Source organism: Platalea leucorodia (assembly GCF_965183815.1).
Source record: "Platalea leucorodia genome assembly, chromosome: W".
Lineage (NCBI taxonomy): Eukaryota > Metazoa > Chordata > Aves > Pelecaniformes > Threskiornithidae > Platalea > Platalea leucorodia.
The window spans coordinates 22,989,645-23,002,446 of record NC_138859.1 but is presented as its reverse complement, the minus strand read 5'-3'; the positions used below and the strand labels follow the sequence as shown (position 1 = coordinate 23,002,446).

Here is a 12,802-nt window from a genome sequence, read left to right as displayed (position 1 = left end):
TTTCCTCAGAGAAGTGGACAATCACCCCCTTTTTTAATATTTGTGGCAGCTTCTATTTTACCAGCTTGGTATTAACAGAAACACACCTCTTCCATCTCAGCCACTGATGAGAAAGGTCAAAACCAGATTTCACTGTATATTTAAAGAAAGAGTAGATAACAATTTCTGGAAAAAAGTCATTGCATATACATCTAGCTTTCAAAACAGATACAGCTAAAGTAAGCTGCAGCAGTGCCTGAAGCACAGGAAGATAAAAAGATACCACTTCCTTTATCAAATGAGTCAGCACACAACCATTTTGGGGTTTTGCTTTGTTTAGGTTTTTTGTTTGTTTTTTTTAAATTATTTTTTACAAGAGTCATCTTGAAAGCTGGATAACATCTCCTTCACTATTAAGGGCTGACCCACCTGCCCACTTGACTAGTTATGAAGAAAGCAACACAAAATCATAGCTGGGTATTGAAACAGAGAAGTAAGGGCAGGACCAAGCAAGAGAAGGATCTGAAGGGAACTTATCAATGCACAGCCATTCTTCAGTCCCAAAACTGACAACATGGCAAGTGCTGCATTTCACTTAAAACATGAAGCACCATCTCCTCTACTCTCAGGTATGATATGGTTAACTACCATAATACTTTTGGTATTAACACAGCTGTTCCTTAGATGAAAAATTGTATCTGGCTATGGACTATGCAGGAATAAATGACAATACATATCCAACCAAAACATTAAGAGATTTCTTCTAGAAATCAAACCATTCCTGGAAGCAAACACAATTTTGCCTTTTAGGTTTTACTTTTTTGTTGTATTTGATCTGTTTGGCAACTCTTTCATAAGACATAACACAGGCAACAGTAAAAACATCTGTGTCTGTAAGTAGACAGCTTTTCACTGCCTGAAGTACCCCAGTAAATGGCATTTTTTTCTGTTGTTTTTTTTTTTTTTGTTTAAGTACTTCAGTGGGACACAGGCACTAACAGAATGAACACTATATGACATGAAAAGGGGAAAATGTCTTTAATCAATTATTCTTTTAAAATATTCAAGCTAACAAAGTCCAGAATATTGTGTGAGCTCATGACACATTACTCCAATGGACACTAAGGTATTAGCTTTTTCCAGGCAGATAAAGAGTTGGAGAAAGCTAGAGAAGCAATATAGTGAAATACAGCATTTTTATAACTACACAACATAAAATATTTGATGATTTTGTGGGGTAATAGCAAGATTTTGTTAAAAATAAAAGGAAAACTTACTGTTTTCCCCTCATAACATGGAAGCTATTTAGCAATTCTTAAGTTCATGAAGTGTGCTATTTAAAGTTGGACAAAAGGATTTCCCAGCAGGCCTGGCTGCCTGTCCGCTCAGCCTGAGGCAGTACTGGGGAGGCCTGAGGTGCCCTGGTCCTCCTGCTGCCTTGGCCTGGAGGTCAGACGAGGCCAATTAAGCCTCACCACGGCTGTGGTGGTAGCAGGCCCAGCTGGCAGCAGAGAGGAGGGGAGCCGCGGCGCCGGCATGCAGCGGTCCCCGCTCCACCAGAGCCTGCCCCACGCAGCCTCACCGGCAGTCCCCCGTCCCGCCCCGGCGGGGCAGGCGCCGCGCACCACTAGGGAGGCGCGGCCCCTCAGAGCCTGCAGCCCCTGCGCGCCTCTTCCCGCCCCAACGGCCCCCGCCCCAACGGCCCCTGCCCCAACGGCAGGCGCCGCAGGCTGGACCGCCCTCACGGCCGCCCCGAACTGCCGCCGCCGCCACCGCGTAGCGGGGCGCGGTGACGGGCGGCGGGGGGTGCCGAGGCGGGCGGCAACGGTGAGAGGCCGCAGGAGGGAGGGGACGGGGCTGGGCCCTGCCCGGCGTTCCTGCGGGCCCGCTCCGCCCTCTGCTGCCTCTGCGGACCCCCGGCTCCGGGGCAGCTGCTAAAGGCTCTGCTTCTCCCTCCTCCAGAGAGAGACTCGCCCCAGGAGCAGTGTGGCTGGTGCCGGCCCAGGCCTCTGTCTGGAGGCTCCGTCTGGAGACTTTTCTGTGGAGCAGAGCGGTTGAGGCCGAAAATGTGTACCTGTGTGTTAGCAAGTTGTGCTTTTGGTATATGACTTCTTTGCAAATGGAGTGTGTGGAATTGGTTTTGAAACATCAGACCGTAACCATGAATGCCCTTAATTTAGTCGTGAAAGGTGTAGTCTAACAGGACAACAGGCCCGTTTAAATGCTATATTATTCAGCTGCTCTTGTAGATACCAAAATGATGGATAAAACCATGTGAAGCGAAAAGGGAGAGTAAGCAAGGCTCTTGCTGAGTGCTTTTCAGTGCTAAGGAAGCGTTGTATTCTTCCTTCAGATACCTTCTTAGCAAAGGGCTCTGCTACTCTGGACAAATTGAAGGACCTCTGTAACAAAGAGAAAGAACATCCTTCTACAGATGTCCTTCATCCTATACGCAGGTAGTATATTTAAAGCATTAAGAACTCCCTTTCAAGAAAATCTACTGTGTAGGGTATGGGAGAGGGTTGGGTGTAAGAAAGAGGGTATAGCAGAAAGGGATCCCTGTTACTTGGTGTGTGCGGTGAACATCCATGAAGTGCAGGACGGCTTTTGTCTGGATTAGAAGATAACTTGGAATCGATAATAATTGTGCTGGTACTGTAAGGACAGAAAGGGTTTTGAATTTACTTTCACTGTCAACAATCTTACGATACTTTTAACTTGCAGCTTTTGTAAACTAAATGTTAAAAAATACCTTAAAATTGTAATGTTTTATAAACTGTAACAAGTTTGTATGTTACTGCAGGCCACCATTTAATTATTTTGCTGGTAGCATTTTTACATTGTGTATCTTCTTGTTTTCATAGGCTGTCTTAGACATTACATATTTTGAGGAAAACCAGCTTGTGGATGAAGATTTTCCAGAAGAATCTTCCTTGCAAAAAGTTAAAGAACTTATTTCATAGAATCATAGAATGCCAGGTTGGAAGGGACCTCAAGGATCATCTGGTCCAACCTTTCTAGCACAATCTAGATGAGATGGCCCAGCACCACGTCCAGCTGAGTCGTAAACGTGTTCAGCGTAGCAGAGTCAACCACTTCCCTGGGGAGATTATTCCAATGATTGACTGTTCTCATTGTGAAAAATTTACCTCTCTTGTCCAATCGGAATCTCCCTGGGAGTAACTTGTACCCATTACCCCTTGTCCTCACCATGTGACTCCTTGTAAAAAGGGAGTCTCCATCTTCTTTGTAGCTCCCCTTTAAGTACTGGTACATGGTGATGAGATCACCTCTAAGCCTCCTTTTCTCAAGGCTGAACAAACCCAGATCTCTCAGCCTATCCTCATACGGCAGGCTTCCCAGACCCTTGATCATCTTGGTGGCCCTTCTCTGGACCCCCTCCAGCCTGTCCACATCTTTTTTGTATAACGGGGACCAGAACTGTACACAGTATTCCAGGTGTGGCCTGACAAGCGCTGAGTAGAGAGGGGTAATGACTTCTTTATCTCTGCTGGTGATGCCCTTGTTGATGCAACCCAGCATCCTATTGGCCTTCTTGGCCGCAGCAGCACACTGTTCACTCATATTGAGCTTCCTGTCCACCAGGACCCCCAGGTCCCTCTCCACAGAGCTGCTCTCCAGCCAGGTGGATCCCAGTCTGAGCTGCACTCCTGGATTATGTTTTCCCAGGTGCAAGACCTTACGCTTGTCCTTGTTAAACTTCATAAGGTTCCTGTTAGCCCACTCTTCCAGCCTATCCAGATCTTCCTGCAGGGTGGCTCTGCCTTCCAGAGTGTCTACTTCCCCACTCAATTTGGTGTCATCTGCGAACTTCATCAGGCTACACTTGATCCCGTTATCCAGATCACTTATGAAGATATTGAATAATGTTGGGCCCAATATCGATCCCTGGGGATCCCACTTGTGACGGGTTGCCAGTTTGAAAAAGAGCTATTTACCACCACCCTTTGGGTGCGGCCCATCAGCCAATTCCTCACGCACTGCACAGAACACTTGTCTAGGCCGTAACGCATCAATTTCTCCAGGAGGAGGCCGTGGGGAACCGTATCAAAAGCCTTGGAGAAGTCCAGGTAGACAACGTTGACCGCTCGCCCCATGTCAACCGAGCAGGTCACTCTTTATCATAGAAGGCCACCAGATTTGTCAGGCAGGATCTGCCCTTGGTGAAGCCGTGTTGGCTTTTCCCAATCACGTGCTTCATTTGACTCGTGATGGCCCTCCAGGAGGATCCGTTCCATTCATAGCGAGAAGTTCATAGCGAGAAGTATTTCTGGCTATCATTAAATTAACCAGAACTTATCTAAAAAGGGTTTTTTTACTCATTTTTTAACTGTATTCAGTGTCTTAATGATGGAGTTCATTACTTGATGAAGATTCTTAGTTTTAGATGCCCTCTTCAGCTAAATGAAGATGTCTCACTTCAAGATAAAGACACAGCTAGATTACTCAGTGAAGGTAAAAAAAAAACCAACTCCAAAAACCCCACAACCTGCTCCTCTTAATAACTGCTCCACTTTATGAAATGCTTTATTGTGTATTTTTGTTGTTTGACTTAATTTGTATTCAAAAACTGTCACTTTTTAGAAAAAAAAAAATAGATGAGACAGATAAGCAGGCAGCAGTGCTCTCCCTCCCCCCCCCCCCCCCCCTTCTTTTTGATTTATGGATTTAAGGAGGTGGTAGTGCTCATTTTCTCTATGTTTTTGAGTGCACTGGAGGAAAGTGAACTGAGGCAATGGGTGTTTTATGCACAGCATGTGTGTTTTACAGTCATCCAATTGTCAATTGACAGATGTTGAAAGCACAAATATGACTGCAGAGGGTGCTAGATGTTCCCATGTTAGTCTTTCTGTTTAGATCTAGAACACAGAATTACTGACTTCACACAGGTAGAAAGTACATGCAGAATTGGTTAGATTTGGCAAACTTCTATCCTCTCTGTCTCCACTTCATGTAGCTTTATGTAAGTTGTATTACTATAGTACATTTACATGAGGATCTGAGGCTGCATCAGTGTGATGCAGGTAGGGTGATGCAGCAGGAGGGGATTTGTAAGGTAAAACAGCTGGTGCTGAGGACATGATGTCCACATTGTACACACTCAAAACTAGCTCTGCTCTGGCTATGGGGGGATGGAGCACCTTCTTCCTTAATTTGAAAGTGGCATTGCTCCAATTCAGCTCCACAATGCAAAGCCAAGTTCAGTAACTCATTTATAGATTTATTTAGCAGGATTTTTTTTTTTTTTTCAGTGATCATGGACACATATGTGGCTTTCTATTCAAATACTAAAGCTGCTGCTGGTTCACCTGAGTTAAGATGATGCTCATACAGCATCTTCTTTTAGGCTTAAATTGTGGGAGGCACAGAAGTATTCTAAAATAAATATGCATAATCATGCCTGCGCTTAATGGATTGTAAAGAAATACTGAAATTCTCTAAGATAAATAGGCAAACACAATTATCAGAATAATATTTATATGTCAATCTTAAAGATTTTAGCATTATGGAGGGGCAAAATGGATAGAGTAATGAGCAAGGCCTTGATCCAGGTTCTCTTCTGGGCAGTGTCAGTCATCTCATGGTTAAAATTTTGGTTTTTGGTGTACCTCTGTAATAGGCTTATACTGCTTTTTTTGGAATTTTTTTCCAGTGTTACTGAAAAAAAAATTGAAGTTAACAAGCTGTGTACTTGCTTATAACAGAACAATAAAGTACTTGATCTAAATTACTTTTGCAGGTATATTTAGTGACACTCACTGGCAATGATGTACGGTGGAGAAATGTGCTACTGGGGACTGTGACACTGTGGAGAAGGGAAGCAGGAAAGCCTTGAGATGATAGATTTCATCTTTAACAGTAACCTGGGCTGCAGATCACAGAGCGTGTCACTGGATTTCTGACAAACGGGCAAAAACATGTTAACAAAGTATGTGGCTGTATTGAGAGACCTTTAGAAGGCCAAGGGTGGAACACAAAAACTGCAAAACAAATGTTGTGTTACTTCATGAAGTCCCACAACTAAAATATGCTGCTTTGGCTGTGCTGGAAGAAACCTTGTGTCTGAAGAGCACGCTTAGGGAGGTGGTCTCTACTTCAGTGTCTGACCGTTCTTATCAAAATGTATACTTTTGCTGTATACTTAAAAACATGCATGCAAAGAACTCGTGGAATACAGGAAGCTGCTTCTCTAGGATGTCTGTCACTTCTATGACTGTTACTTCTTTCCCTTGATTACCAAAGTCTTTTCATGCCTTCTAGCTTCTGCATCAAATGAGCGCATAAGCTTGCAGACAACACCTGTCTCCTTTCACAACATGCATTCTCTGTGCCTACAGGGGAAATGGTCCTTTTGAGGTGGAGTTACCTGTTTCATAGTTAATAAACACAAAAATAATAAGTTAATAAACACAAAAGCGGTCTAAGCTGATAGAGGCACAAAGATGATCAAAAGGGACTTTAGAGAACTGGGGTGATTACTTGAAGGATCAGGAGCGCAGGTAGTGTTTTCCTCCATCCCATCAGTAGCTGGGAGGCATATGGAAAGGAACAGGAAGAACACATGGCTCAGAGGCTGGTGCCAGCGGTCGAATTTTGGTTTTTTTTGACCGTGGGGCAGTTTACATGGCACCAGGCCTGCTGGAGACAGATGGGGTTCACCTGTCGCAAAGGGGGAAAAGGATTCTGGCCCAGGAGCTAGCAGGCCTCATTGAGAGAGCTTTAAACTAGATGTGAAGGGGGAAGGGGATAAAACCAGGCTTGCTAGGGATGAGCCTAGGGGTGGCATGCCTGTGTTGGTGAAGAGATCTATAGCCCAACTGAAGTGCATTTACACCAATGCATGCAGCATGGGCAATAAGCAGGAGGAGCTGGAAGCCATTGCGCAGCAGGAAAACTATGATGTGGTCACCATCACGGAAACATGGTGGGATGACTCACACAACTGGAGTGCTGCAATGGATGGCTACAAGCTCTTTAGAAGGGACAGGCAAGGAAGGAGAGGTGGTGGGGTAGCCTTGTACGTTAGAGAGTGTTTTGACTGTCTAGAACTCAACGATGGTAATGATAAGGTTGAGTGCTTATGGGTAAAGATCAGGGGGAAGGCTAATAAGGCAGACATCCTGGTGGGAGTCTGTTATAGACCACCCAACCAGGATGAGGAAACGGACGAAGTTTTCTACAAGCGGTTGGCTGGAGTCTCACAATCCCTAGCCCTTGTTCTCGTGGGAGACTTCAACTTACCAGATATCTGCTGGAAATACAACACAGCAGAGAGAAAGCAGTCTCAGAGGTTCCTGGACTGTGTGGGAGATAACTTCCTGACACAGCTGGTGAGGGAGCCAACCAGGGGAGGTGCCCCACTGGACCTGCTGTTCACGAACAGAGAGGGCCTGGTGGGCGATGTGGTGGTCGGAGGCTGTCTTGGGCTCAGCGACCACGACATGATAGAGTTTTCAATTCTTGGAGAAGTAAGGAAGGGGGTCAGCAAGACCGCTACCCTGAACTTTAGAAGGGCAGACTTTGGGCTGTTTAGGAGTCTGGTTGAGACAGTCCCTTGGGAGGCAGTCCTGAAGGGCAAAGGAGTCCAGGAAGGCTGGATGTTATTCAAGGGGGAAGTCTCAAAGGCGCAGGAGCAGGCCGTCCCCATGTGCCGCAAGTCGAGCAGGCGGGGGAGAAGACCGGCCTGGCTGAACAGAGAGCTCTGGCTGGAACTCAAGAAAAAAGCCTACTGCCTTTGGAAGAAGGGGCAGGTGACTCAGGAGGACTACAAGGATGTTGTGAGGTCATGCAGGGAGAAGATTAGAAAGGCAAAGGTCCAGCTGGAACTTAAACTGGCCACCGCCGTTAAAGACAACAAAAAAAGTTTTTATAAATATGTCAGTGACAAAAGGAGGGCCAGGGAGAATCTCCCTCCTTTGTTGGATGCAGAAGGTAACCTTGCCACGAAGGATGAGGAGGAGGCTGAGGTACTTAATGCCTTCTTTGCCTCAGTCGTTAATAGTCAAGCTAGTCATCCTCAGGGTTTTCAGGCCCCTGAGCTGGGATATGGACATAGCATGCAGAGTGAAGCCCCGATTGTTGACGAGGTGGCAGTCACCAACTTGCTCCTCCACCTGGATGCGCACAAGTCCATGGGGCCAGATGGGATCCACCCGAGGATACTGAGGGAGATGGCAGAGGAGCTCGCCAAGCCACTCTCCATCATTTATCAGCAGTCCTGGTCAACCGGGGAGGTCCCAGATGACTGGAAGTTAGCAAATGTGACGCCCCTCTACAAGAAGGGTCGGAAGGAGGATCCGGGGAACTACAGGCCTGTCAGCCTGACCTCGGTGCTGGGGAAGGTCATGGAGCAGATCATCGAGTGCCATTATGCGGCATGTGCGGGACAACCAGGGGATCAGGCCCAGCCACCACGGGTTTCTGAAAGGGAGGTCCTGCTTCGCTAACCTGGTCTCCTTCTATGACAAGGTGACCCGCTTAGTGGATGAGGGGAAGGCTGTGGACGTTGTCTACTTGGACTTTAGTAAGGCCTTTGACACAGTCTCCCACAGCATTCTCCTGGAGAAGCTGGCTGCTCACGGCTTGGATAAGTGCACTCTGCACTGGGTTAAAAACTGGCTGGACGGCCGAGCCCAGAGAGTGGTGGTGAATGGAGTCAAATCCAGTTGGCAGCCGGTCACGAGTGGTGTTCCCCAGGGCTCAGTACTGGGGCTGGTCCTGTTCAATATCTTTATTGATGATCTGGATGAGGGGATTGAGTGCACCCTCAGGAAGTTTGCAGATGACACCAAGTTGGGTGGAAGTGTCGATCTGCTGGAGGGTAGGAAGGCCCTACAGAGGGACCTGGACAGGCTGGATGGATGGGCCGAGGCCAACTGTATGAGATTCAACAAGGCTAAGTGCCGGGTCCTGCACTTGGGTCACAACAACCCCATGCAATGCTACAGGCTGGGGGAGGAGTGGCTGGAGAGCTGCCTGGAGGAAAAGGACCTGGGGGTGTTGGTTGACAGCTGCCTGAACATGAGCCAGCAGCATGCTCAGGTGGCCAAGAGGGCCAATGGCATCCTGGCTTGTATCAGGAATAGTTTGGCCAGCAGGACCAGGGAGGTGATAGTGCCCCTGTACTCGGCACTGGTGAGGCCGCACCTCGAGTACTGTGTTTAGTTTTGGGCCCCTCACTACAAGAAGGACATCGAGGTGCTGAAGCATGTCCAGAGAAGGGCAATGAAGCTGGTGAATGGTCTAGAGACCAAGTCTTATGAGGAGCGGCTGAGGGAACTGGGGTTGTTTAGTTTGGAGAAGAGGAGGCTGAGGGGAGACCTTATTGCTCTCTACAACTACCTGACAGGAGGTTGTAGTGAGGTGGGGGTAGGTCTCTTCTCCCTAGTAACAAGGGATAGGATGAGAGGAAACGGCCTCAAGCTGTGCCAGGGGAAATTTAGGTTGGATATTAGGAAAAACCTCTTGTCCTGGTTTCAGCTGGGATAGAGTTAATTTTCTTCTTAGTAGCTGATTTGGTGCTGTGTTTTGGATTTAGGATGAGAATAATGTTGATAACACACTGATGTTTTAGTTGTTGCTAAGTAGTGCTCACACCAGTCAAGGACTTTTCAGCTTCCCATGCTCTGCCCGGTGCACAAGAAGCTGGGAGGGGGCACAGCCAGGACAGCTGACCCAGACTGGCCAAAGGGCTATTCCATACCATATGACGTCATGCTCAGCATATAAACTGAGGAGAGCTGGCCGGGGGGGAAGCGATCGCTGCTCGGGAACGGGCTGGGCATCGTCGGTGGGTGGTGAGCAATTGTGTCGTGTATCACTTGCTTTGTATATTATTATTGTATTATATTATTATTATTATTATTACTACTACTACTACTACTACTATTCTATTTCATTTTACTTCAATTATTAAACTGTTCTTATCTCAGCCCAGGAGTTTTTCTGACTTTCACCGTTCCAATTTTCTCCCCCACCCCACCGGGGGGGGAGTGAGCAACCAGCTGTGTGGTGCTTAGTTGCTGGCTGGGGTTAAACCACGACAGTCCTTTCTGGCGCCCAACGTGGGGCATGAAGGGTTTGAGATAATAACAGATTAACCGGAGTGTATGAAGGAATTTGTATCTGCTCTTGGTATTAGTCTACCTGATCTGCACCATGCTTGTGTTTTTGCAGTGCGTGTTAAAGATTGGCGCTGGGTGTTGCAGTTTGCTGTGCTCTGCAGTGATTAGTGATGTTTTGCCTGGGAAATTTGTTATTAAAACACTGGCCTTGAGCGCTATCTGGTATTTGGGTTCTGTACTGAAGCCATTACTGTACTTTGGAGACAATTAGCAATTATACCTCTTCCTCTGAGAGGCTTTTTATGGAGGAAATACAGAATGTCACCTTCGCTGCCTTCTTCGATGATGTTTCCTCCTTCATTACAACAACTTTTCAGTATCTTGAACATCCTTGGGAAGTTAAGATATATTTATTGATAGTTCTTGGGAATATTGTTTCAGTTTTGTCTAAGGTTAATAAACATTTTAAGAATATCATCCAGAGATCTGCCCCAAGGCTGGATAGTTATGAGTGGCAGGGTGTGTGGGAGAGTATGGGCAAATGCCTAGGACGGTGGGCCCCTCCAGTGTTTTGGAACTTCACCCCTGAACAAGTGCAGAATCCTGAAAAATTAGTAGAACATTTGGAAAAAGTATGCTGTCATCCTGACAATTCTAGGGAGACACAAATCACTGCAATGTGCTGGGGCCTGGCCCATGCCTACAGAGCCCTATTCAACACTATTCAGAACCCCCAAGGGGAAGATAAGGTCTCTGGATCTGACAACAAAACGACTGGTGCTGTGGCTATGCCAGCCCCGGCAACAGACACTGCGGCTACGCCAGCCCCTGTGATGAGCGCTGCCGATATGCCAGCCCCTGTGACGGGCGCTGCGGTTATGCCAGCCCCAGCGACAGGCGCTGTGGCTATGCCAGCCCCTGTGACAGGCGCTGTGGCTATGCCAGCCCCCATGGCAGGCTCTGTGGCTATGCCAGCCCCGGCAACAGGCACTGCAGCTCTACCAGTCCTGGTAACAGGCGCTGCGGCTATGCCAGACCCCGTGACAGGCTTCGTGGCTATGCCAGTCCCGATAACAGGCGCTGTGGCTACACCAGAGAACCAACCCATGCCAGTATCAGTCGCCCCTATACACAAGAAAAAACACACGAGAAAATCAACTCGTTTAGTAAGGGCTGATGATGAACCAGGGCCATCACAAGAACAGGAGGAGGAAGATGCAGAACCCATAAATGAGAAGGTAACAACCCGATCCCTGTCCCTGAATGAGCTGCGAGATATGCAAAAAGATTTCATCTGTTGTCCAGGCGAGCACATCGTCGCCTGGCTGTTCCAATGCTGGGATAATGGGGCCAGTAGCCTGGAATTAGAGGGCAGGGAAACCAAGCAGCTGGGATCCCTTTCTAGGGAAGCGGGCATTGACAAAGCAATTGGAAAAGGGGCACAAGCCCTCAGCCTCTGGAGGCGACTCCTGTCAGGCATGAAGGAAAGGTATCCCTTCAAGGAAGATGTTATATGTCACCCAGGCGAGTGGACCACCATGGAGAGAGGTATCCAGTACCTGAGGGAATTAGCCATGCTGGAGGTGATGCATAATGACTTAAACAATGAGCAGTTACCCAAAGATCCAGATGAAGTCCAGTGCACACGACCCATGTGGCAGAAGTTTGTACGGAGCGCACCATCATCGTATGCAAACTCTTTGGCAGTAATGACCTGGAAAGATGAAGAGGGACCAACGGTGGATGAAATGGCTGGCCAACACCGACAATACGAAGAAAGTCTCTCTTCCTCCCTACGGGCCTGCGTCTCAGCTGTGGAGAAACTGCCTGACGTGCTAGCTGAGAAATTATCCCGGGAGTTCCAGCGATTCAAAGAGGACATGTCCTACTCCTCACCTGTACGGACCAGTATCTCAGCCATTAGGAGTAAGCATCCCTCTGCTCAAGAGAGAAGATATAGTGGATACACACCATGGGCCACCCTGTGGTTTTATCTGTGTGACCATGAAGAGGACATGAGGAAGTGGGATGGAAAATCTACCTCGACCCTAGAGGCACGGGTACGTGAGTTGCAAGGAAAAACAACTACAAAAGGGGGTTCTTCCAGGAAAATTGCTGCTCCAGTTTCCAGTGAGCAGTTCCCCAGACAGAGTAGAAGGGCTGATTTTGTTTCCGATCCTAATAAAGGGATTTTTGGTTCACATTTACAAGAAGTGAGTAACAAATGCTATGACCAGGACTAGAGGGGCCCTGCCTCCAGCCAGGTGGAGGAAAGGGACAACCGGGTTTACTGGACTGTGTGGATTCGATGGCCTGGCACATCAGACCCACAGGAGTATAAGGCTCTAGTGGACACCGGTGCACAGGGTACCCTAACGCCATCAAGCTATGAAGGGGCAGAACCCATCTGTATTTCTGGAGTGACAGGGGGATCCCAACAGCTGACTGTATTGGAGGCTGACGTGAGCTCAACCAGGAAGGAGTGGCAGAAGCAACCCATTGTGACTGGCCCAGAGGCTCCGTGCATCCTTGGCATAGACTACCTCGGGAGAGGGTATTTCAAGGACCCAAAAGGGTACCGGTGGGCTTTTGGTATAGCTGCCTTGGAGACGGAGGAAATTAAACAGCTGTCTACCCTGCCTGGTCTCTCGAAGGACCCTTCTATTGTGGGGTTGCTGAGGGTCAAAGAACAACAGGTGCCAATCGCTACCACAACAGTGCACTGGCAGCAATATCGC

General features: G+C 47.7%; 1 protein-coding gene across 1 annotated transcript; it reads left to right on the top strand.

Annotated features, from left to right (window-relative positions):
* Positions 1–581: 581 nt before the first annotated feature.
* Positions 582–5,804, top strand: LOC309601915 (RAB7A-interacting MON1-CCZ1 complex subunit 1-like; the record flags this gene model as incomplete). The annotated part of the gene is given in 5 exon segments (XM_082335176.1): positions 582–608; positions 2,844–2,939; positions 4,341–4,455; positions 5,741–5,758; positions 5,761–5,804. Coding segments are annotated over 5 exon segments (300 nt in total).
* Between the last annotated feature and the right edge of the window lie 6,998 nt (positions 5,805–12,802).